We start from the raw sequence: 25903 nt of genomic DNA on the forward strand, positions 1-25903 counted from the left end.
CTCCTCATTTTAAACGTGAATGCTCAACGCACAAGTCTATGAGTTGTGTCAGAATTGGGCTCAGAAAAATCAGAGCGGGAAGATTCATAGACCTCAACTTTGCTAAGTTTATCATAGACCCGCCTCAGGTCAGATCCCCTTCAGATGCAGTACATACAATTTACGATGATGGTATTTTAAGCTCTAGTCAAAGCTTTGTGGGAGGTGCAAGGTCTCCAGTTGGTATTAAGTAATTGACCGACCATCTACTCCGCACTGACAAAATTTCTAATGCATATCTTGCTTATTGCGATGATCATAAGTCCAATGTGCTTCGGGCGAATCTCTCAAACTAATCATATCTTCCAAATACTCAGAGCCCGCACCGCGTAACCGAATGTCGCGGGAACTAGCTAAGGAAGCATATATCCTTGCTTTGTCACAGTCTTTGATAGAATTGTAGCGTGCAGCTGCAGTTGCATAAGCGTCGGCCATGTAAATCTCCAATCGCTCCTATGAGATAAAAAGACAAAATAGAACCAGTAAAAGGTGTTAAGTCAGTTGGCCGTTGATCAAGAGATGGATGATGAAGTGCGAACCAGCTTATAGAGCTCCAGTAAATTTTCCGCCATGCTTGTATCAGCTATAGATGTTGATGTCCAGTCACTCAATGCTTCAGAAAGTTCCCCAATTTGTTTCAATCGAGAGTCTGACAATTCAATCAAATGCTCAGGCAAAGAGCACACTGAACATTGGCACTCGAAGCCATAATGTTGACGAAGGTAGGCGCGTCGAGTTTCTGTTGGCTGTTGTATGTTCAGATCTATACGGTGGAAAGAAGTTTCTGTCAAGAGAGTGGTCTTTGATGATAGATCTCGTGAGCATTGGCACTCACACGCTGCAACGAGCTCCTCGCCTACCTCTATCTCGCGAACCGCATACATATTTAACTTCAAGGTGGCTCCGTCTGTGTGATAGACCACATTAGGGCGACAGTCATGATTCGCCCGCCTTGCAAGATTCGTTCTCATCAGTAAGCGCTTTCATACTCAAAACTAGAAAGTCATGACTTACGAGGCATCCAAGAAGAGAGCCACGTAGGGCTCACCTTCTAACATTAGCTGAAAGCTGTTTCGCTGGATAGCCGACACCATCCAAGATGCTTCAGTGTCACCTTCACCATGCAAGGTAGCGATTTCCGCTCTAGTTTCTAGTGGTAAATAGTCTACCATCGTCTTCTCTAAATCGAAAGCCTGTGGGTGATTCCACAATCCTGCTTCGAACGTGATGATGAGAACCGGATATGTAGTGAGAACCAAGTCGCCAACATGAGATTTCTGTGAAGCGATGATTCCTTTTCCACCCTTCTCTGGCATATCTATCACGTTGAAGCTTCCTGGATTCCGATTGAAGTCCTTCGCGAGCATGCTTTCGGGCTTGAAAATTCGCTCAACAATACCTTCAAGGACCGATCGGCGCGAGACGATGACCATACCTCGGCCGTGGTTGAACCCTGAGTTGAGATAGACACAAACAGGCTCATTGGTGGTTTCGATTTCGTCACGATAACATCTTTGTTGAACAAATCCATGTAAATCATCTGATTTCTCATCGTCTGGCGATTTTCGGATTGGCTTGACGGTTACTGCATCGAACTTATAGACCAGTCCGTCGGATCGAAATTGAGGACCTTGACCTGAAAAGCTCTGGAATTCATCATTGATTGGACATGACCTGTTTGTGTCTCTCATCACATTCGTCAAACTTCTTTCAGAGATGCATGTCAGCTCAAAGCTCGAGCCTCTAGGTTGTTCAACCAATTTTGGCTGTGTGCTGCCTTGTGCCAGAGAAGAATTGTGGTGTTGTATGAGAGCTATGAAGACCAGCGGAATTGGAGAGTGATGGAGAAGCATATTTTAAAGAAGTTGCGCCGAAGAGTTCGAAACCAGGATAGAGATGGATGGGAGAAGGATAGCCGGAATCGAATTTGCTGTGGAATCCTTGTTGGGTATTACAAGACCTTCTAGCAGTAGGGTGGTTCAAGTTGTTTTTTTGTACCTAGAATTGATTTGAAGGATGGCTTGCAAGTCTTAACTTGGGATGATTATAAGACTGCGAGCCACCTCCAGACGACCTCCAGAGGTGGCTAGCGGTCGTAAGACAATAGTCCTTATTAGTACAACATTTTTTTCGCGACAATAGCCGCCAAGTCTTTGTCACTCTTTTTGGCCGCAATGCTATTTGTTATTTTGCTAAAACTTTATTGACGACGCTGGTGTTCTACCTTGATTTTGAACCTTTTCAAACTTTGGCCATGTTTTAGGACTTGTTTCCACAATTCTGAGGGTGCTTAAAATTCCTACTCGGAGATTTCACCTGGAGTCCTCCTATTGAACTTTACAAATTTTGAGCTATTGAGGTCAAGCGTGATGTCGTCTTCCACGACTTGCATACAATTAGCCCGCTTCCGTGTAGGTAGGAATCTGTGAACCCCCAATATGAAGCTAACTTATGACTTTTGTCTGCACCATGTACAGTTAAGAAATCAGCTGCGTGAACAAGAATCAGAGCAAATTAGAGCGGGCATCGGCGGTCTGTCTGTGCTGTTGCAAACAAAAAAACTGAGACGGGACTTGAGTAACAAATCACGCAGAGAGTTGTCCACCAAGTAAGCAAAGGTCCCTGAACCCCCATTGACATGAAAAATGCCAATGGTTCTTGGTATGACTAATTCAAAGAGTGGTAATCTGTATCTCAAAGACTCGAGGATACTGAATAGTTGAGCTTAAGTCTAGACCTCCTTATTCAAGGCGCTTCAAGATCGTTGCACTTCTGAAGTGAGTTTGGGAAAGAGTCAATCTTCAAGCACAGGTTGAGACTCCAATTGTTTGGAGGAGGCTGAGCAGAGATTTGTTGTGAAGGACTGGATGAAAAGTCCCAAGTAGGCGGTATGTCACAGTCAGATGCGCGGTGGCACGCCTCGCGCACGCCAAATTCACTTTGGCAAAATTTCGTCCTTTCTGCAAGAGACTACATCCATCAAGTTCACTCTCCAGGTTACCACTAATCTATCAATCGATCAACTTGCTCTTTACCAATCCATTCATTCGAAATGACGAGCGTATCATATGGAGGCGATGGGATCAAAGCAGATTGGCCATCCCCTCATCTCTTGCGTCTTGCAATCGATAGACCTCCCCTCAAGCAAGTCCATGACCACCGACTGTTCTAGATGTATGATTCATCGCACTAATACTGTTTAATCATATTCACTGGACTTCGATTTGATGACTGAAGTGCGTAAGTCGAGGATGTGGCAAATCGAAATCCACAGGCCCGCTGCTGGAGCTCAATTCTGAGCCACTGCTTCTTTTCCTGTATCATTACCGTGTCGCACAACTACTATGATACGGACACCAGTTTTTCATCTACGTTATGGAAATCGATGGGCTCCCAGTTTCGAGCCGTTCGGCATGACCCCAACGTGAGGGCTGTTATCTTATGTTCTAACACTCGGGCCTTCACCGCTGGTCTAGATTTGAAACAGGACGGACTTTCCATAGTGGTTAGCAACGTTCTACCATAACATGTAGCGGATCGGACTTGCATTAATACGCAGCTTGACGTGAACCATTTCTTTGCACGCACGCGAATGTGGGACTTTGGTAGGGCAGTGATCCTGCTCGGTCAGCGCTTATGTTACGTGATCATGTTCTCGAGTTCCAGGCCGCCATCTCGACCATCGAGGTGAGCTTCGAAGTTTACACGTAGTCAACATGGGCTTTAGGGAATGATATTGAGGACTTGGATTATCTTTTCCTCGCATCCAGGAGTGTGAAAGACCTGTGATTGCTGCGATTCACGGGGTTTGCTACGGGCTTGGAATCGACATCGTGTCAGCTTGTGATATTCGGATATGCTCCAAGTCAACCAGATTCAGTATCAAGGAGGTAGATGCAAGCATTGCAGCAGACATTGGTACACTACAACGGCTCCCCAAGTCGACAGGCAAAGATTCGCTGCTACGTGAACTGGCACTGACAGCACGCGAGTTTGGGGCGCCGGAAGCGATTGAGCTTGGAATCGTATCCAAGAGTCAAGTCGTTGAAGGTGGTAAGGAGGAAGTGTGGCTCAAAGCCGAGGAGCTTGGTCGCATGATTGCAGGTATGAATCAATTTCATATATTAATGAACCTCCCCTTCTAGCTACATGAGAGATGCCCTTTGTAAGATCAAGTCTGGCTGATATCTGGCACCTTGTCATATGCAGCTAAATCTCCTGTAGCCACCTTAGGTACCAAACATCTACTGAACTATTCTCGTGATCACAGTACACGAGATGGACTTGATTACACTGCTTTATGGAGTGCAAGCACTCTGCAAGCCCAAGATGTTAAGGACTCTATCCAAGCGAGGCTCTCGAAAAATAATTTGGTACACTTTAAGCCTTTAGGAAAGCTTTAGAATCTATGTATTTCTTATTGTATTTGTGAGATATGTGTGGTGAGAGAATGGGCTGAGAAATACACACCATTGAGATGCCAAAATGAGGATATGCGCACTCATGATTATTGCCCACTCACCTTGTGGACTATTCTGATTTCATAACATCATTTTGCAAAAAGTAAAATATGTCATATTTGTGATACTTTTTTGCAATACTTGTCTAAATTTGAAGGCTTGTGCTTGACTGTGATCATATATCACAGTTGTACAAGCACAATCTATTTGTGCTGTTGTGAGGAGAAGAGGAGGGAATTGGATAAAGTTGTGATGCTCCTGTAAAGGGGTCTCTATCGTCACCTTAAGTTAACATCCAATGGTAGAGCACTGTACATTGGATCTTCCTCAAGAGCCAGGACATGTTTTTGAAGAAATGCGGATCCTAGAGTTAGGATGTCTGATAGCTCTAGGAGTATGGTAACACTTTAAGCAATGCATCAACAAAATGACACATTGACCAATACGAGAGAAAGGAAAATGAAACTACATGTGGCTTAGGGAATATACAGGTCCACAACACGATTAGAGTACTGAAGAGATAAGGTGTTCAAAAAGCATAGTTCTCCAAATGCACAAAAAAGCCTACTCAAGCTTCTTGTTATCCCAATCATGATTGATAAGATTATCCCTCAAATGTAAATGAAGATCAGTATGTTCTTTTGTTACAACACCTTTGAATGAGTGTTTAAAGAAATTGTTTTGACCATGAATCAGTTTCACAAGATTATCAGCAGGCTCATATTTCACTCCATCACTTATTCCTTTAGATTGATCATTTTCAACAATCAAGTGATGTAAAATGATGCATATAGAAAGTAGCCAGCTGGAATCATCTGGTGTCCATGTTTGATAAGATCCCGCAGTTATCACAAATTGATCATGTAGTGATTTAATTGCTTCCTCTGACTCTTTTCTTGATTTTTTGTGTGCATCAGCAAACTACTAAGCATAAATGTCCAAATTGCAATCATGAGCATGCAAATCCCCAATCCATCTTGACAAGTGCTGGTAGAAAAGGATACATCTTATTGGCTATATGATTATTATTTTGACAGCAAAACCCCTCAATTTGATAATCACAGGTGGGTGAACATCCTTTTTGTAAATTTTGAAGAAGTTGACTATTTTCAAAAGCCTTGATGTTTGGATATCTACCTGGCATAGCAAAGTTTGCATGCCAAATCCATTGATCTGTGATTCAATGACTTCCAGAGCCATAAAAGGAGATCAAACAAAAACCAGTATAAGCTTTGATTCAAAATTCTTATAAACAGACAAATCTTGACTTGTTCACTCACCATGCCTTTTTCACAGAAGCTATAAATTCACACATTTGGAAAACCTTACCATTTCCACTGCATATAATCTAAAGATCCTAATATTCCAGGCCCTCCATCAGATTTACTCATTTCTAACATTCAATTGATATCATCTCCATTTGGATAGCGTAAATATTTAGACAAGAAGATTTCAATCACAGCCGCACAAAAATCTCTTGGAAATTTGACCGCCGTTGACTCTCCCATACATAAACAATTGTCCATATCATGTTTGATAGTACTAAAAGCTAATTGAGTAATAGCGACAGTCACTTTGTAAAGCAGATAAACTTAATTTACCCGCCACAACTTTCTTTTGCTTAAAATAAACACCATGATCCTCAATTTGATTGACTAAGCTTGAAAACAATTTTTCATTCATCCTGAACTTTTCACAAAATGTAATAGATTCAAATATAGAAGAATCTGAAAAAGAATTGTTGTATAATTTTTTGTGTCCTTATATTGCTTTGCTGTTTAGATTTGGTGCTCTGACTGCTTTTGATCCACCTCGTAATGGGGATTCTTGAGCTTGATATTGTAGTATAGGCACTAAAGATGACACAAGTTCCAAAGTTTGTTGTACAAATCCTTCATTGTTTGTTATCCATCCTGTTCTCAAATTTATATATGCTCCTATAATCATTGCAATAAGTTTGAAAAAGCTGGGTTAAAAAGTGAGAAATAAAGAAGGATAAAGAAAGATGAAATGCTGTGATAGATTCTTGGAGATACATAATCAGATAGAAATCCCGGATAAACTCAGCGCAAACTGACACAGAAACTCTGTCAAGGTTTAATCGGGTTTGATGTCCCGATTAAACGAGTGGGATATGGTGATTGGATTCTTCCAGACAGGAGCCTGATGTCACAAGATTGTAGTAAGACTCCGCAGCTGACGCATGGTTGTTTCTCACTCGCAGCCAACCACATACGTGACATCTCATGGCCAAGGAGCCGCGAGTATCCAAACTAACCGCTCAGCACAGTAGGCCTGATTCTTCCCTCCAGAACAACAGCCTACGAACAAAATCTTAGGAGTCGACAATCTGAGACATCAAGATCCAAGAAAGTCTTATCACAAAACAGTTTCTCTCCCTCCTCCTAAGAATTGTAGAAACTTATCAGCAACAGATCGACAGGTTTCACGATTGTCCAGATCAAGTTACCCCACAACCAGAAAAAAATTCCCTTGTTTTTTTAGCTCCGATCTAAAACCTTATTTTGATACACCTCTCTGAAACTTTGTTTATCCAACATCTCTCTATACCAGATTCACCGGCATTCCACGCACCTCTACAAAAGTGAATGGCGAATATCAACACATTCAACCAAGATGCCAATACAACTCAACAACGCCTGGCTCAGCTTCTGCAGGAGTTCAGCCAAACAGGCGGCAGTTCTACGTGCGACATACTCACGCTACGGGACAGGTTCGCAGCGATCGTGCCATACGACGACCCTTACTTCCTGCATAAGTTCTCAGATTTCGGGCTCTCAGCCTGCAAAATTGACCTCGAGCAAGGAAGGCAGCCTTACCAAGTGGGAGGAGTCCTACCACCACCGCACTTTCCTTTGCAGTACACCCCCGCTTACATCCTACCACCAGGCCTGCTCCAGGGCTACGTGCATCAAACACGCCAACTTTTCGAAAACCAGCAACAGCAAAACGAGCCACAGCAAAACGACGGACAATTGCAACAACAGCAACAGCCCGCCCAACGTCCGCCCGGTCAGAACACGGCCATCAACGCCGTACACGCTCTTCGCAAGGAGAACAACCCGCTGGGACTACAAGAAGAGGACCTCGCGGAAGGAACAGACCCCGCAGCAGCAAGCTCAAAACAACGAAAAAGCAAGAGAAAGGAGTCCTCCTCTAGCAAACGACGCCGACGAGACGACGGGTATGTATCAGACGACTCGATTGCCTCATCCGTCTCAATCAGCAGCTCGACGGCAGAGTTGGCAAAATCCCTACCTTTCGCAACAGACGAAGACGGTGTAGTATTTAAAGCTCAACAAGAGCTTTACAACACCTAAGAAGGGATAATCTACTACGTGTAATATAGTAGAAGTTGCCTAAAGACTGCCTTCTTCAAAGAAACCAGCACAAGGGCACTTGCTGACCACTTTGTGATAACAGAGAAAAGGATAAAAGGCACCAGAGAAATAAAGCAATACTGTTGTTAAGTATTATTCCCAGATTTTAAGCGCAAAAAAGTCACACACTATGTTTATTACTAGCAATACTGTTGTAAGTATTATTCCCAATTAGACTTGTAGTCTTTAACACACGTAAATAAATTTCTCCTTGCTTTTGAAGGGGCGGATTTAAGTGATCTTAGTACAAATATAGTAAATAAATGATGATTTATAACACTACAACAAAGGTATAAGATGCAGAAAAGGGCGCTACAATCCCAAAATCATCAAGGAGTACTTATATCCACATGTAACAATCTTTACAACAGTCAACAGCCTCAAAAACCAATCAAATCCGCCTAAATAACCCTAAAAACCATGTAATGACGCAATGTAATGATCTTGTTACTAATGTATGATGTAATTTTCACAGCCAAAAGTGATCAATGACGCAATGATGTAATGTACAGCACTTCTTAAGATGAATACAGGTGATTTTTTCCTTGTAAACTAGCTGAAACCCAATTTTTGAGATTACGAATTTTTTCAGATGTGCTCCAATTTTTGATTACTAAAGTGCATCTTGTAGCCCACGTGTTACTGATCATTTCTGACACCTATAAGACCTACTTCTGATGAGTGATGAGTAAGATATTGAGTTGTGAAGTTAAGGTTTTTGGTGTTACATGTGTCTTGTGACTGTAAATTCGAGATTCACACCAATTTCTTATTTCCCTTATAACTTTTTACATACACCTCCGTTACTAATGATTCAAAGGTTGTACATTATGTAATCCACTCTCCTGCGTTGAATGAGTCATCTACCAACTTATTCTGACGTCATTTGACATATGTAATTAGCTGAAAACCTCCATTTTCGACGATTTTCACCTATTTTCTTCACTTTTCACAGCTGCTACTCCCTTTTCCTTGCTCATGTAATATGAAATCATCTTCTATAACCTTAAAAATCCCGGAAAATCCTCTTGGCAACCTTAAATTCCATCACTACCACCATTACATATGTAAACTACACGCCTAACCCTTGTTTACCAACTTCGAAAAAGTACCTTTCTGCTAATAACCTCTGTTTCCCCTTATCAACCTTGAATATTAAAATTGTTCCTGTATAATAAACTGTTGTTCTTTCATATTCTAACCTTATAAAACCCATAACTTAATTATAAATAAGCTAAAAACCATTTTCCAACTTTTACACCTATATTTTCGAATTTTTCTTATCTTTTCTTTTTCTGTCTTTTTGTAATAACTTTGTAAGTAAACTATGTTGATCTTAATAATAATTTTGAAATAAGATGACATAATAATGAGCTAATAAGTATACATAAGCCTCTAAGAGCTTCAATTGATCATTTCGAATTCTCTGCTATATTGAAGTTTGCTAATAAACTGGTAAAGTAAAGATGATTAATTTTTTTGCTTAATATCATAAATAGATCACCACAACGGTTCGGGCCCCACTATTCCACCAAAAGCCCAAGAGTACCTCGACGCCATCGGCACATACAAAAAGGTGGGTTTCACCGTCTCGGCTGAGATGTTCAATGCCAACATACGCCGGCCTATCGGTTTCCCATATGCGATGGTGCAAGTGCTCCTGCGCGGGTACTACTTATGCCCAGCAAAAATCCTCCGACCCGACGAATACGACGCCAAGAAACTGCCCAGACCAACAGACAATTTCGTCTCTGTCAGACATCGTTTCCCCCTCAAAAGGGAATGGCGAAGGGTTATCGGAATCATCAGCAACGGCCTCATCTTTGCTTTCCCAAAAGGAAAGTCAGAAATCCAAGCGTACTTCACCCACGTCTTCGAAATGGCGAACCTCTTTGCAAGCCAAGGCGACTGGTCACATGTCGTTGACTATGACGCCAGACTTAGGATTACGATCGCCACCAGACCAGCACTCACATTCGGCGACTTCAACGGCTACGAACTCGCACACATCAGGTCAATGGCGACAACAGCAGGGTTTCAACCACAAACGCAGCAGTTCAGCCATCAACCGAATCTACCAGCTAGCTCGACCTCAGATCCTACCCACCAACAAACCTCTTCGTATATGGCATCCTCAGGGTCCCAGGTGTTTCAGCGAGCATCATATCCTAGCGCACCAAACGCATCAGCCAACAAGGCGTTCTCAAACAGGAGCCGGCGACGACCCAATCAGTCGTCGGCGCCAAAGGCCATCTGGTCGGGCTGCATCAAGCAGAGTGAGACAAACCACTTCCCCATCTATCTGCAATCCAAGCTACAACGCTTCAACAGACAAACAGCACCAAGCTGACAACAAAAAACAAAAATTTGACCGCTCCTGCACAGTTGCTAAAGGCACTCCGACAAATCAGCAGATTTGCGGTAGCTGGAACAATGGGTTTTGTCCCGACCCCTGCAAAAACGGAAGGATCCACAACCTTTGCGACGTCGCCGACTGCAAACAGTCGCACACGCGTAAGCAACACTACGGCCAGACCCGATGATTGGCTCCAACCAATATCAACATCGGTCTTTGACAAGCTCAACTCCGACCTCACTGAGTAAGACGCTTTTTCCACATAAGTTTCTCCTTACATCCCACGCACGCACGCTCAACAAGAGCAGAGGAAGCCTGCGACAGCTAGCGCTCAAAATATGATCCATGTTTCCACACAGACCAACTAGAAAGCTGACGTTCCCTTACCGCATCTTGCACGGGCTCTGTGCACACCATCAGCTCTCTAGCAGCAAACACAGCACAGAGGAAGTTTCGTAGAGGTCTGGAATGGGACTGGACTCACCCACGAGGATACTCAGCCGCCATCAACGATAGCCTGACAGCCAAACCGCTACCAGATCCACCACCGCTGTCAAACGACCCATGCGCCGCATACGCCATCAAACAGTACCCAGACATCTTCAAAGTAGTATGCCCAGTCGACGTCCGAATGTTCTGCCACCTACTCAAAGACCATCCGAACCGTCCATTCGTCAATTCGGTGGTTCGTGGGCTGGCACACGGATTTTGGCCATTAGCGGAACTCCCAAACAACGACATCGTCGACCATCCCAACCACTCAGTATGCGACGATCACCCGGAAGTACTAGAAGCAGCACTAGCCGAAGAAACGGCAGCAGGCAGGTACTCGCCAAGAATTTACACGCTACTGCCAGGAATGAAAGTATCGCCGCTGCTTCTAGCCGCAAAAGCGGGATCATCGAAATTACGACTGTGTACCGACATGAGTTACGGTCAGCCCTCCCTGAACGACTTAGTAGACAAGGAAAAAGCAAGAGTTCAGTACGACTCACTTTCGTCTTTCGGGCCATACATGAGGCAAATCCACGACGCAGTATTGAAGCTCATACTATGGAAGAGCGACGTAGCAAGAGCATACAGAAACCTGGGAATGCACCCCCAATGGCAACTAAGACAAATCGTGAAGATTGGCGAGTTTTATTACGCCGATAGGTGCGCGAACTTCGGTTCAGCTGCCTCGCCTAAACTGTGGTGTTCTTTTTTTTCGCTAGTACTATGGATCGCAAAGCATCGCCTGAAAATCAATCGCATCAATAACCTGATGGACGATACATGGGGGGTTTCCCACGTAAACTCTATGACAACCTTCAAAGCAGTCAAAATGCCACTCAACCAGGCACTGCTACTCCTTCTCTTTGACACGATCAACCTTCCTTGGGACTGGAAGAAACAGTTGCATGGGAAGCAATTGGAGATTATCGGCCACTACGTCGACGCGGACCAATTATCGTTCACACTCTCGCCAGAAAAGAAGACCGGACTCATAGAGAACATCCGAGCTTTCACGGCACGACCGTCACACCGACTGAAGACATGGCAAAGCACTCTTGGCTGGGCGTCATGGGGCCTCAACGCGTTCCCTTACGGTCGGTTCGCACTCCAAGCCGCGTGGGAGAAGCTTTCAAACAAATCTTCCAGGTTCGCGTTGATACACGTCAATAAAGAGATCCAAGACAATCTACGTTGGCTGGCAGACTGCCTAGAACGCTCTACTGGACAACTATTCCTAGAAGCGTCCATTTGGGTGATTTCGTCGGCAGACGCTCTGTTGGTCACTGACGCCTGCATGTACGGGATTGGAGTCTGGCTCCCGAATTCCAGACATGGCTATCACAAACGCCTGCCAGCTCCGGAACGCGATATATACTGGATGGAACTACTAGCGGTCTGCCACGCCATATCGATGGCTACGGACAACGGGAAAAAACGGATATTCATAGTCACAGATTCCATGAACGTTTGCGACCTCTTTCAGTCACACAGCCCAATACCACTAGTACGTCCCCTTTTCAGAACGATAATACGTCTGGTTGTCGCCGCCGGGGCAGACGTGAAAGTCGCCCATCTCCCAGGAAAGAAGAACAAGTACGCCGACGCGCTGTCAAGAGGAGTCATCAGCACAGTACTAGAACTAGAACCCACAGCCGTCATCTCCACACTATCTTCACCACATCATTTCCCTGATGGGGGATACCGTCTATGAACACGCAACCACCAAACCAATCCAGGCGTCAGCTGCTAGGACTGTTATCTGAAGCTGACGCCGCCCACAGCCTAGCTTCAACCACAAAATCCGCCTACTTATCAGGACTCAACTCTTTCCTACGTTTCTGCATACGCAACCAACTACCCGCCATACCGACGGTCGACACTCTCTGCTCATACGTCTCCGAACTATGTAGACACATCTCACCAAGAACCAACAAACCAATAGCGCCATCCTCCATCGAGGGATACCTAGCAGCAATAGCAGCATCATTCGAACCCATCTACTCCGACGTACGACTAGCGACTAACTCGCCAAGAGTCAGAAAGGTACTACGCGGAGTCAAAGTACAATTTTCCCTTCCAGTAGTCCGTAAGGACCCTCTCACAATTCCCGACCTAATACGCGTCTCCAAGACGTTCTGGTTCGCATTCGACGACCTTCTCTTCACCGCGATGATCCTCACAGGCTTCCATGGGCTACATCGTCTAGGCGAGTTAGTGATGCACGACTCCGTGGCTCACCGCAACGACAGACGCACCATACTCAGGTCGTCGTTCTCGTTCTCAAAATGCGGCGAATTTGCAAAATACACTCTACCGCACTCAAAAACGGATCCATACTTCCAAGGGACAGCCGTGGTGCTACCATCTTGCGCCATCGACGGCGCCTGCCCAATCAAGGCACTCTCAAAGTACCTATTGAGGAGGGACTGCCGGTTCTCCAACGACGGACCTCTGTTTCAGAAGATGGACGGGTCCAAACCAACTCGCAGTTGGTTCCTTTCTCGTTTCCGCGAGTTGTTCGACACAAACAAATCGGGTCACTCCATGAGGTCAGGAGGAGCAACCGCCTACGCACAAGCCGGCCTACCTATGGACCACATACAGGATCTGGGCCAATGGTCCTCCGAGGCGTTCAAAACGTACGTCAGGGGGCATCCAATCATGAGACTCGCGGCGACACGAGCTCACCCCCTCTCCATCGACGGCCACCTGGGCGCACAAATCATTTTTGCATGACATGTAAGTACCAGAACGTTTTGCCGCTTCAATTTATTTCTCCTTCTTCACACACGATGTCCGGCGCGGTACCTTTCTACCTTTGCCTCTACGCACCCCACTACCAGAGGCCAACGGAGGCGACGCCGGACCAAAGGACAGAGCGCAGGCATGTCAGGCGCGACGGCACACCTACTATACCTTTCTCTCTCCCCCATCTTTGCTCTTTCTCTCTTTTTCCGCCCCTTCACCACTCTCACCGCTACTACCCGGGCCTAGTCTTTCACACCAGATAGGCGGGTGGAAAAAGGGGTGTTATCTCAGCAATGTCACCACGCGCCAGCCTACGGCCGGGGCGCGGCTTCGCCTAAAAAACCTTGCAAGCCCGCAGGGCGCGCTTCCTAGAGAGAAGACATGAGAGTGACAAGACTCAGTCTACCAGAAGTGGAGACAACACATCCCTCGGGTTTGATGTCCCGATTAAACGAGTGGGATATGGTGATCGGATTCTTCCAGACAGGAGCCTGATGTCACAAGATTGTAGTAAGACTCCGCAGCTGACGCACGGTTGTTTCTCACTCGCAGCCAACCACATGCGTGACATCTCATGGCCAAGGAGCCGCGAGTATCCAAACTAACCGCTCAGCACAGTAGGCCTGATTCTTCCCTCCAGAACAACAGCCTACGAACAAAATCTTAGGAGTCGACAATCTGAGACATCAAGATCCAAGAAAGTCTTATCACAAAACAGTTTCTCTCCCTCCTCCTAAGAATTGTAGAAACGCCCACCCACCCACATCCAACTCTACGACGTTCAAGCCGCATAAGAAAAAAGAAAAAAAAAAACTCACAAAAAACATACCACAGGAAAAGCTAGAGCTCAGCCTTTCCTACGTCTTGCTGTTTATAAGATAACTAATTTCGTCCCAGTTACAGTCCGATGAAAAGAAAAAAAAAAAAAAAGAGAAGTTTCATTTATAGGTTCTGTATCAGCGTGTTGTGTTTCAAGTCTCAGTGTCCGGATTTCTTTCTTTTTTTATGCTCCTTTCTTTTTTTCTCTCCTCTCAATCTTAGAAAAATTTGTTATTGCCCAGCAGTCCGTACTTCATCAATTTCTCACTATCACCTATCACAACTTTTAATGTTTCGGTTTTTCTTTTTTCTTCCTTGGGTACGAGTCCAAATAATTGTCTTTCTACTCTTTTTTTCCTCTTCCTCCCCAAGGGGTGTTATCTCAGCAATGTCACCACGCGCCAGCCTACGGCCGGGGCGCGGCTTCGCCTAAAAAACCTTGCAAGCCCGCAGGGCGCGCTTCCTAGAGAGAAGACATGAGAGTGACAAGACTCAGTCTACCAGAAGTGGAGACAACACATCCCTGAAAACTTGCAAGGAAAAATTTTTCACCTCATGAAATTCAAAGCATCTCATCATTCACTTCTCATCATGAAACCCGCACATGGATCAAGCTATACACATATATAACCTTCTAACTTAACTTTCACTCTGTGACTGTACTGAATCTAGAGGACTTTGATATCTGAGATCCATGGACGTATGGCGTGTCTTGGTCATAGACTTATTGCCTCCTTCATAAGAAATGTAGTTCCTTTTGGTATGATTTAATTCTGCAATCTTGACTAGGATGATGACCGCTTGAGACTACATATCCTCAAATGTCTTGTTAACAAGTCATCTTTTGTGTAGTAATGGATGGATTCGTGAAGTTTAAATTCAAGGCATCATTGTAAAGTCTGAGGGGATTCGTAGAGGTCGAAAGACAATTCATTATAAATGGTTGGATAGCAATGACAATTGATCAAGTGTAGTCGAAATGAGAATGAGAATGAGAGGGTTGTATGCATATAAGAAGGGTGTGTGTATAAAGAACAAATCAGGTCAAATGTATGCGCCCCATGTTCAGTATCGATCGAAGTTTGTCAGTTTCCTTCTATCCTCAACTTCATCCTCAACTTTCGAACAACTCATGGATCAATCGAACCTCGAATCCCACATCTTAAAATGGCTCCCAAGAAAATGATAACTCGGTTAAATTCAATCACATCATCATCAAATATCGAAACACCAAAATGTCCAACAGATCAAGACTTAAGAGAACTTGGTTTAAATCCATATCAACTCGAACCTCCAAATTGGAGATTACCAATTCAACTTAATCAACCTATACTTGGTTATCCTGGTTTACATCCAACTCATCCTGGTCAACAAGAAGATGCTATCACAAAATCATTGGTTCAAAGTGGCTTTAGCGCTAGAACTTTGGTCGGAGTTGAGTCTTAAACCCTTTTGAATCATCAGTTTTCGACATCAAGGCTAACAGGCTTCAATTGGTTCTTATCGTATTCATCAGACAGAATCTTTTTCAGCTCATCAAATGATATATAAGAAACTGAGTGATGACTCTAATTTCAATCTTTCATCGGCCGGTCTCTCAGCTTTAATCGAGGCTCGCCGAAGGTATTGCGCTATCAATCAATAGTATGCAGACTTCATTTTGATCATCAATCCGTTCATTGGAATATAGATTGATGAATAAACCATCATCCATCGGCTTTATAGTGATACCAAGTCTACCATCAAGATACCAGGAAGAGTCACACTTAATGATCAAAAACGAGAAAATTGGTTAAGAGAATTAGCAGATCCACACGTTCCACTCTTGAAGCTTTCTAAAAACGTACCACATGGCTATAAAGGTGAAAAATTATTAGAAATGCTTGTTCAACGTCGAGTTGAACCTGTTCGAGCGGTTTGGTATATCAGATTGATTGGCTTAAATGATATCGTTTGTCATTCTCATCTCTTCTCATCTCTTATCTTTCAAACGCGAATCCTAATCAGAGTTATCTTTTGATGAAAATTAGATTGCTCAAAGAAATAAAAACGATTTAATGCAAATCAAATATACCATCACTTTTACCAGCGAATTATGTCAATTTCTTCAAAAGCAACTGGGAGAAGTTACTGTCCCTTTACAACTGAATATTTCCTCTACAACTAGTTTGATCACTGGTAGTAGCCGATTGGCTGGAATGAATGTTAGAAGTAAACTACGCTCAAGTACCTTATCGGATCCTGAGACTAGGAAAAGCTGGGTAGCCAAGTTCACGCACACGTATGTAGTTCAACACTCCACGAATATATCAACATATCATCGCTCTTTTTTGAGAACCTGCCAATCGTTTTTGAAATCTGACTGTGATATCTTTTCCCATGTTGATCCACTCAGCACACAGATCTTGAAAAGACTATATACCGATAGTCTGTTAGATAAGCCTACTTTGTTCAAATGGTTGGTTGATCAATTGAAATTGGCCAACTTGGCTCAAGTCCATTTCTTATTAGACATCCACCAATTGGTTGTTAATAAGTTTTGCTTGTCATCAAACATTGTCAGAGGTTTTGTAGAAGCCTCCCTGTCTCAGATTCGAGTGGTAAGTACAGCATTTTAAATCCTGATATACGCCGGAATTGATTCTCAAAAGATGAATGTAACTTGCATCTCCAGATCAACAAACAGCGTTCAACTTCGTACTTGTCCAAGTTGGAGCTTCGACTCAAGTTGGCTGTCCAGGTGTGTTCATTTCGCTGCCCATCGACTCTATAGCATATATTTGTAAACACTAATGAGTAAATCTATCTCTAGAGCTCTTTCATCATTTGTGCAGATAATTTCGTCTGGCCTGACCTGTGGATGCCGAACCGAGTTTTACTGGAGAGTATCATCATGTCTTGTACCAGTGGATCAGATCCGGATCTTGACCCATTACAACAGAACATCTCAAGCGTCGAGGTAAAAGAAATGTTACGAAATGATTTTTTTTCAGTTGATTGGAGGGTCAGTGAGATGGTGGGAGATCTCGGTGTCGGTACTGGACCTCCGGGCAACACGTTTACGCGCCGGGCTCAGTTGGTGGAAGTGAGTTGGCTTATATCTTTCTATACTCACTTACGTTTGTTGACATCGATAATATATTTATTAGATCTTAGATGGGTTTTCGGATTATCATGACTGTTCGAAGCTCTATTATACTTATTTTCTTAATCCTGAGCCCGGTGAGATAACCACATTCAAAGATCGAATCGAGGTATTGTTATCATGGTCAACAACCCCATTCAGAACTCTGGATCATCGTGTTTTTTTGACGTGTAACATATTAGCATGTGTAAAAAAAGATAAAAAGATTACTGTTGAAGAATTTCAAAACCATTTGATCGCATGGTTAGAGCAGGTTGAGACCAATGAAGGTGGTGATATGCTAGTCAGACTATTTTCGGAACTTTCAAGAAGAAGTATTTTCTCTTATGGCGCTTATATTCAAAGAATGGTGGCTAAAGGTGACATGGAAGACGATATCATGGCCGGTAAAGTTTGTCATCAACTTATTTGTTCCCATTGTCAATTTATATATGAGACTAAGCTTATCTTTTGACTGTGACGACCCTCTCCATGCACACCCAAAGTCAAGTGGGTTACAGACGCTGCTTCGCGAATGGATGCCAATGGCGTCAACTTCAAAAGCGTCTCGGTCTGGCTATAACCACTTGAGACGTTCCCCTGGACGAGATGCTGCTCGTAATGGATTGTTATCTGCCTTTTCTGACATCACCATTTCATTGGGTAAGCCATAGATTCTTTTACCTTGGTCTAATTCGGCGATCCGGATCATCAGCGATGTCTTCCGGCTAGCATACTTGCCCATTCTGAAGAATTTGTCCGGTTCACGACTGATATATGTTTACTCTTGACGTTTTCTGATATAGCGGCACCAGATTATCAACAATTCTTCAATACTCTTAATTGTCAATTGGAAGTCTCCAAGCCAACTTCAGCAAATCGCAAAATGGTGACCGAGATCTTACCAGACCCGGTGATTCGTATGGTCTCTGATCTCTCGTCTTTCAGTTCAGCAACTTCGACTACTTATCATAGTAGATCCAATTCACCTATACAACTCGCATCCGCAGTCCTTCTATGGGCAATCCAGATACTAGAGTCCTGTAAAGCCTATACAACTCTCTACAATGTGATCCATTCAGTCATACTACGTGTGTTAGATGGGATTGATACATACGAACAAAATTCCAATGAACAAACCACTTCTCTTTCCAATTCTCATATTATCCAATCTCGGTTCTGTTGCCTTCACGTGGTCTGTGTGGCTGTAATGAGCTCGCATCGGATTTTTGAGATCGAAGGTCATTTGACCGGTTTGATTTCACAGATGACAAACGCATATGTTCGACTTCGGCGATTTAACTCGAATGCTGGAAGTACTATCTATCTCCAATTCGTTAGGTCATTTAGGGCACTCATTATGGAAAGCCGATTTCCAGATGGGCAGATACTGGATCTTTTGAATAAAGACAGTAATGAGTTTCCAGCTGTAAGTCTCTCTCTGTCTCTCTTTACTTGCTTGTCGCTTTCATACAGAATTTGATATATGTACTCGTGCTCCGGTAACCTGTAGATCGCTCTGTTAGACCCAAATCCCGAAAGCTCGAGCCCTATCACCGAGGACGCTATGCGTTTCATCACGCGTGATATTATTCAATTGCTCAATGAACCATCACCTGAGATTGCTTCGAGTCTTTTATCTAAGATCTGGGAGGTTTACGGACATGAGCCGATGGGTGGACCTTCAATTTGGAACTCCTTTATTTCTGGCCTCGATATATTCTTCCGGAATGAATCTGCGTTGGATCCCTCTCCTGATCGATTCTTACAATTACGGAGTACAACCAGAAGCACAGTCTTACAATTCTGCGAAGAGTTGAATGCGCGCAGTGAAGGTGGTCTGATCAACTGCCTTGTTCAGGGAGGGACGCTTCCGCCCGTTGAAATCGAAGAGTCAGGTTTAATTTGTGACGAAGGAGTTCAAGAAACAGCTAGACTCACTTCAGAAGAAGGTGAAGAGCGCGAAGAAATCGATGAACCTACTCCGGGTCACTCGGAATTACACGTGGGCCCGACCTTGTCACCAATCTTGCAGATGCTGTACTTGGAATTAGTATCTATTGGTGTGCTGAGCCTCGAGACTGTGCTAGAAGAAGTGATCCTCAAGCCTTTGATTGACTTACCTGAGTCTATCAGTCGAATGATGACTTCTGGAGAAGATAAGGGGGAAACGGAGAAGGATCAGGCTGTAACTCGTCAGAAGGTTTTAGGACATTTATCAGACATATATGATTTAACACACGCTCTTCTCCTCAATCATTCGCCATTCGAAGTTGGTAGAGTAGGTAGCGAGGCCGAAACGCCTATCGGGGCGTATGAACGTACGATCAGTGGTTTTGTTGACGGCGAAGCTAGGAATTACGTTGAGATCTTCATCGATCGGTCACTCAGTACATGGAAACTCAAGTCTGAGAGGTACAGATGGCTTGAACAGTCACCAGCTGGTCCAGCTTTCTACAGTCGTTTGGTTTTGTCACTTTTACTTACGATGAAAGGATTGCTCGATTTGATGAAAGCTGACGACAATGATGCGACCATGAAGGAGGATGTTGGCCAAGGAGAGATCATCGAAGATCATCCAAGTCCACATGTTATATCTTCTAATCGTTTCTTGAGAGAACTCATAGAATCTCTAGAGCGGTTTCGAATCATGATAACCTGTGAACTGGCAGTCATCAAACGTGTCATCAATCATCGGGCAGATTTGATTTTGGATCCTTTATTGGAATTCTTGGCTAACAATAACACGGAGTTGGCATTTAACAACAACATGGTCCGAACAATTGATGACCTACTACCTTACTCTCTACCAAGTAGGTAGTCTTCTTGCAGTATTGTCATTTCTGGGGCCTTATATTGAATTTTTTTCCTTTGTCATCGTCCACAGCCGATCTAGTGTCTTATAAATACCCATACCTTGAATCGATCTTCAAGTCCACTTGTATTTTCACTCATGGAGCACGCACTCGCCAGTTTCAACTTCATCTCAGACTTCTTCTTTCTGGCAGTCCACCACAGATTGATGATAAGCCGCCTCCTACCGATGTTAACTCTGTCCTAGGCCCATTGGTAGAAGTACTAGCTCGGAAGCTACATCTGACAGATTCTAAAGAACCTTCACCCCTCTTTTTGAGCCATCTGCTTCCTGCTGTTGCTGAAGCGGTGCGTCAGAACTTTCTGAAATCTGTGATTGATATGCAGGCTGACATTAATCCGATGCTTAGGTTGTGATCAAGTTATCAGCATATCTAGGAATTTCAATTTTCAAGCTCGTTACCCCGTCTCAACAAGATCCAGATTACGAGATCTCACGTATTCATCACATATGTCGATGTATCACTGAATTAACTCACCAACTCACCAATAGAACATTTCATATGAATGGAGATGTAGTAGCCAAGAGTATTGGAGGAACAGGACAATTGATGTGTAATGCTACTTTAGATTCATATCTTTCTTATTGGAATCAACTCAAGAATGGAATCACTACTTTTGGAGGAAAGTTTATTGAGAATGCTTATACGGATCATAATTCGGGATTAAAACAATCTGATAGTCGTACTATCAGAAGTCTTTTGCATTCTATTCAAGTTATGTTATGGGCTTTACCTGGTTTAGTCTCTCATTTAGGGTCTGTGAAATTTACCATTTCTGAACTCTTGGTCGATATAGCAATGGTAAGTTTGAGACAGTATCCATGATCCACTTCTCGTCTCATCGTTTTAATATTGATTTGCTTCTTCCTGACATTGCCGAACTTAGTGTGCGCAAGCTCAACCTAGTTTGATGACTCAGATCATGGATACGGTTGGAGTCTTACTGTTTCCATCTAGTACGTTGAACTTATAGGATCTATCCCGAATGAGAATATGCATTGACACATTTTTGAATTTTGACTTTAGTTCCTGATGATATGGCATTGACATCAGCCGTCGGGGTGATGCGAAAACGGTTAAGGTGGTTACATATACCGATATCTCATCTTGAAGCACCTTGTACTGATATCTTACCAATGGATCGACTCAAATACATCCTTGGATCATCTTTACGTGGTACTACTACAACCTTTCAAGAACGACCAAAGGATGGTTGGGTGAAACTTGTAGAGGAAAAAAGTTGGGAAGAGTTAGAAAAGATGGATCCTGTTGGACCTGCGTTTATCAGTATCGATGCACTCAAGTGTCAGACGTTAAGTCAAGTGGAGGTAGTACCAGAGGGTAGACGTAATACGAAGAATAAGATGAGATCTGAACAAGAAAATGTAATTCGAAGCGCTACAACAGATGATTCGAAAACGAATGATGGTATGGATGAAAATGAAAATAATCAAGGGGGACAAGAAGATGAAGATGATGAAGAAGACGAAGAGATTGTGAAAGGAGATCGAGAGAATTTTGAACATGAATTAAATACTGATGTACTTTCGACAATGCCATTACATTTCTTAAGATCACTTTATCCATCTAGGAGTCGATTAGAAGGAACTTATCAAGTTCATGCACCAATCAATCATATGGATCTTGAATCTGCTCGTGATCATCAAACTAGACTTGAAATCCAAACTCTCAAGAGATTAGCAAATGAAGGCATGGCAATGAATTCCGAACCAGACGAACCTAATCAATCAACATCAGGATCAGGAGGAAAAACACAAGTACAGACGACTCCGATTCATGTACCTGCACCAACTAGGAAAAGAAAGATTGGACAGAATGAATTGGCAGCTGTACATGCGGAAGAATCAATACTCGAACCTGAAGATCCTAGTACTCATAATGGACCTACACTTCGATCTACTAGAAGTACTAGAAGGAAATCTACTGCTATAGCACCTCCACCTGTTCCAGCTCCTTCGAATAAAAGAAGTAAAAGAAGATGAAATTCTGGAAAGTTATCAAGAATGGAGATTGGATGAGTTTTGGAATGTATTGGATTGGTTTTGTGTATCTGGGTAAAAGATCGTATTGAATTTGTTTGAATAAACTATCCGATTAAGGTTATTTTTAGAATTATGAAGTTTGGAAGTAAAAGAAGATGAAATTCTGGAAAGTTATCAAGAATGGAGATTGGATGAGTTTTGGAATGTATTGGATTGGTTTTGTGTATCTGGGTAAAAGATCGTATTGAATTTGTTTGAATAAACTATCCGATTAAGGTTATTTTTAGAATTATGAAGTTTGAATGGAGATTGTAAGGAATATGTAAAAGAGATTATGTTTCAAAAATAATTGTTAGTAATAAAAAATACAAATGAATGAACCAAATTTCTGAGAATGTCTTATTAATGATTTCTTGTCAATATGTGTAAAATGTTAAAGAGAGTGAATCAATACGAATGAGATAAGTGATACGGAAATCCCTAGTTCTTGTTATTTGGTAAACAATCTCCTTTTGTGGGGAATTTCATACTATTCCACTTGCGAAGTTGCAATCTTGTTTTTCTTTGTGTTTTTAATTACAAAACGCAAACTGTTGAAAATCACATCATATGGAAAAGATTTCTGCCCCCAGGTGTGAAGTTTGTCAAGATCTCATTCTCTAATGTAACCGTAGGATGTTTCTTTGAGGCATTGAAGTAGGCCAGATAATGATGTGAAGGGGGACTCATTAGGCTGAGTCCATGGGGAAAGAAAACCCTTGCATCTGAGGTTCTGTTCTGAGCAGATGGTCGAATTGCAAAACTAAAACAATGTGTAAGCTGGGCTTAAGGGATGTTTTGTACAAGTTTTCCCTCACGAAGCCAACAACTCTGACACAGTAAGGAGGTTCAACTCTAGTGTGGCCCAGCAACAAAATTCACAAATCCAGAGAAAGCTCAGCAGTAAAGTTCTTCTGGGGCTTGAAACCCGTAAATATCGAGAAAACATGCGAGTACATTGATTTTGGGAGTTCTTACTACACGGATGACTTGAACTGCCCTCTTGCTGATCAGGTTGAGTTCAGCCTAGATTTGCTATTGTTCCCAAGTAAGATGGAAGTGAATGTGTATTGTCTTCGAGGGGTTTCCAAATTGATTGATCAAGTCATTCAGATTTTGTCTCATGCGGTTAACAAAAAAAGCAGATCTCATGCTGACTTGAGCCTGAAGCTTCAACTTGTAAGGTGACAGTGCTCTTGTGATTCGTCAAACACATGCAAGGTCGGAGTTAGCTGCCATAACTACTTCACAGACTGGTTTGAATTACTTTCTTTTGATTTTGCGAAGCCTGGATCCAGGTTTTAGACGTATTTTGGAACAAAAGAATGTGTAGATATGGTCAGGTCAAGATGAATGACATTTACGTTTTATAAACAAGGGGACAAAGGCCCCTTACTCTCGGCATGAATATAACAATCGGCGTTTCGTCGCCGAACAAGTCTACTCCTTCCGTTTGCATTTGCTTGTTTACAAAATAAAATTACACAAAGGAAGATATGTGTTGTACTGCATATTCCATCGGCCGGATGTCTAGAGAGTCATCAGATTCTCGAAGCCATCCCAGATGTTGGGCATATGGGACAGCCCCACCGGTAGACAGCCCACACCTGCAGTTTAGCTTTCCGGACTTCTGGGAGCAGCCTCACGAAGTATGATAAGGAATTAGTACTTTGACGATGAAGTGAAAAATTGATACTTCAGCCTGACTTGCAAGCTCACGACACATCTTCCAATTCCACGGATTGGATGACTCATCCTTGTCTTTCTTAAGTCTAATGCATTCTCTGATGCCAATTTGCGCACTCAAGCAAGATCAAATGACAAATGTAGCTGAGTCATTCGAAGCATATCACATCATATGCCTTATCAACTTTTGATTATTTGAGCCGGCAACTTGAGTTAAGGCAAGAGCAGTTCCAACTCCATCAAATCTGAACACACATTCTCTCAACTCAATTGTATCGTTCTTCATGCTTCATTTTCTTATTTTCAACCGCAAGGGTATAGTGTTCATTGTTTTTCTGTCTTTCGGTACATTCTCATTCACTCAATCACTTGTCCTTTTCGTCTTATTCACTGATATGCATATCTGGAAATCTTCTTAGTAACAATTGCTTCAACTTATCCTCACAGTAAGTCAGGATCTTCAGCTATGGCAACTTCGTACGTCTCTTTTAGCGATATTATATGGTTCAAGTACCACTTACCAATTTGTTCTCTAACCAACCAAAACTCTCCTAGATCTACTAACGGCGGGCGAGCTAAGGTCCCTTCCCATACGACTTCAAACGCGTACGTCTTATCAACTGAAGAGAGAAAACCGACCTCATGCTTATTTTCACCAATATGTTTGCTATAGGTCTGGCACAAGAGCGCCGACATATAAAGAAACAGCTTTTGCAGGAGATGACTACAATGGAAATTGGAATCCCTTCAGAAAAATATAAAGCAGTTATAGGTCGAGACTGAGCCATTCTCTCAATATAGCAATCCGGAATTGTATTACATCGTCACCACGTTTTGACTAAGACCTCTGAAAAGAGATCAACAATGCATTTTGGTTCAATTAGAAAATAAAAGGCCAATTGGGGTTGAGATCTCTTATTCGATCCTTAACTCTGCAGGATCGCATGTCACCTTAGCTCTTTTCAATTCTGTGCTACTTTTGCGCGCTGCTGTTTTGGACATTCAATCTATCTGTTTACTCGTCTTATGCAGGCTTTGTATTCATATATATCATGATCATATCGTCATTTTCTCCATAAAGTTGTCAGATGGCTTCAGGTTCAACTTCATTATCATCATTTTTTTAATTTCATTTGTTTGGGTATGTTACATTAATGCCGTGAATTGTTTTCCGTGGTCTTGTGACTTTCCATTCAAGGTGCTCTTTAAGATAGAGCACCTTGGGATACACAATGATTGAGCACTGTGAGTGTACGACCATATGTTGAATTAATGCCCTCCTTTGGAGAGTCTACAGAGCCTCTTCACTACAATGAAGCAGGTGGCATCATGCAACAGCTAATGCGAATGTGGTCAAATTGGATTTGCTTCACGTGGAATCCATATCAAGGTTTGGAAAGAGAGAAGCCAATTTTTCAGCTTTTTCCGTGAGAGGAACATATCAGAATCATTTTCATGCGCTCATTCCCTGCTACAGTCCTTCTGTTTCAACCCCTCACACCTTGTGATTACACTGCCAATTTTTCTGAGGAAGTAGAGATGTGAAAAAGCAGCGCCGTGATTTGAAGCAATTAAAATACATTCCTCTAACTTGTATTCTTATGTTTGAGAGAAAAGAGCATCTTGAACCTTTCTTGACCTAGATTTCCTGGAAACATTGATGAATAAGGGAGACGTGATGTGCCAGAATTGAATCCTTACTGCCTCTTGTTACCCTGTACAGTTTTTCTAAGAACTTCATTAAGGTACCCTCCCTGACCTCAATGTTGCATGTAGAACTCCTGTACCACACTTTGGGAGCCATAGATTTAGTTCCACACCAGATCCCCCACTTCTTGATATCAAAGACACAGCTTA

General features: G+C 42.8%; 3 protein-coding genes across 3 annotated transcripts; 2 read left to right on the plus strand and 1 right to left on the minus strand.

Annotated features, from left to right (window-relative positions):
- Nucleotides 1–267: 267 nt before the first annotated feature.
- Nucleotides 268–1892, minus strand: MELLADRAFT_68704 (uncharacterized protein; the record flags this gene model as incomplete). Its single annotated transcript, XM_007417353.1, has 4 exons — nucleotides 268–492; nucleotides 579–802; nucleotides 875–990; nucleotides 1054–1892. The coding sequence occupies 4 exons, from the start codon at nucleotides 1890–1892 to the stop codon at nucleotides 268–270; spliced, it is 1404 nt and encodes a 467-aa protein (XP_007417415.1).
- Nucleotides 1893–3367: 1475 nt separating this feature from the next.
- MELLADRAFT_40335 (uncharacterized protein) lies at nucleotides 3368–4442 on the plus strand (the record flags this gene model as incomplete). The annotated part of the gene is made up of 4 exons (XM_007417342.1): nucleotides 3368–3553; nucleotides 3649–3726; nucleotides 3810–4143; nucleotides 4249–4442. Coding segments are annotated over 4 exons (792 nt in total), but the record flags the coding sequence as incomplete, so codon positions are not given.
- An 11043-nt stretch (nucleotides 4443–15485) lies between these two features.
- Nucleotides 15486–22321, plus strand: MELLADRAFT_94780 (uncharacterized protein; the record flags this gene model as incomplete). The annotated part of the gene is made up of 15 exons (XM_007417399.1): nucleotides 15486–15752; nucleotides 15805–15962; nucleotides 16044–16269; nucleotides 16349–16599; nucleotides 16714–16918; nucleotides 16993–17058; nucleotides 17131–17403; nucleotides 17468–17854; nucleotides 17949–18105; nucleotides 18249–18871; nucleotides 18956–20255; nucleotides 20330–20604; nucleotides 20667–21119; nucleotides 21205–21274; nucleotides 21345–22321. 15 exons carry the CDS (start codon nucleotides 15486–15488, stop codon nucleotides 22319–22321), a joined length of 5688 nt encoding a protein of 1895 aa, XP_007417461.1.
- Nucleotides 22322–25903: the final 3582 nt, after the last annotated feature.

This window comes from Melampsora larici-populina, assembly GCF_000204055.1.
Source record: "Melampsora larici-populina 98AG31 unplaced genomic scaffold MELLAscaffold_72, whole genome shotgun sequence".
Classification (NCBI taxonomy): domain Eukaryota; kingdom Fungi; phylum Basidiomycota; class Pucciniomycetes; order Pucciniales; family Melampsoraceae; genus Melampsora; species Melampsora laricis-populina.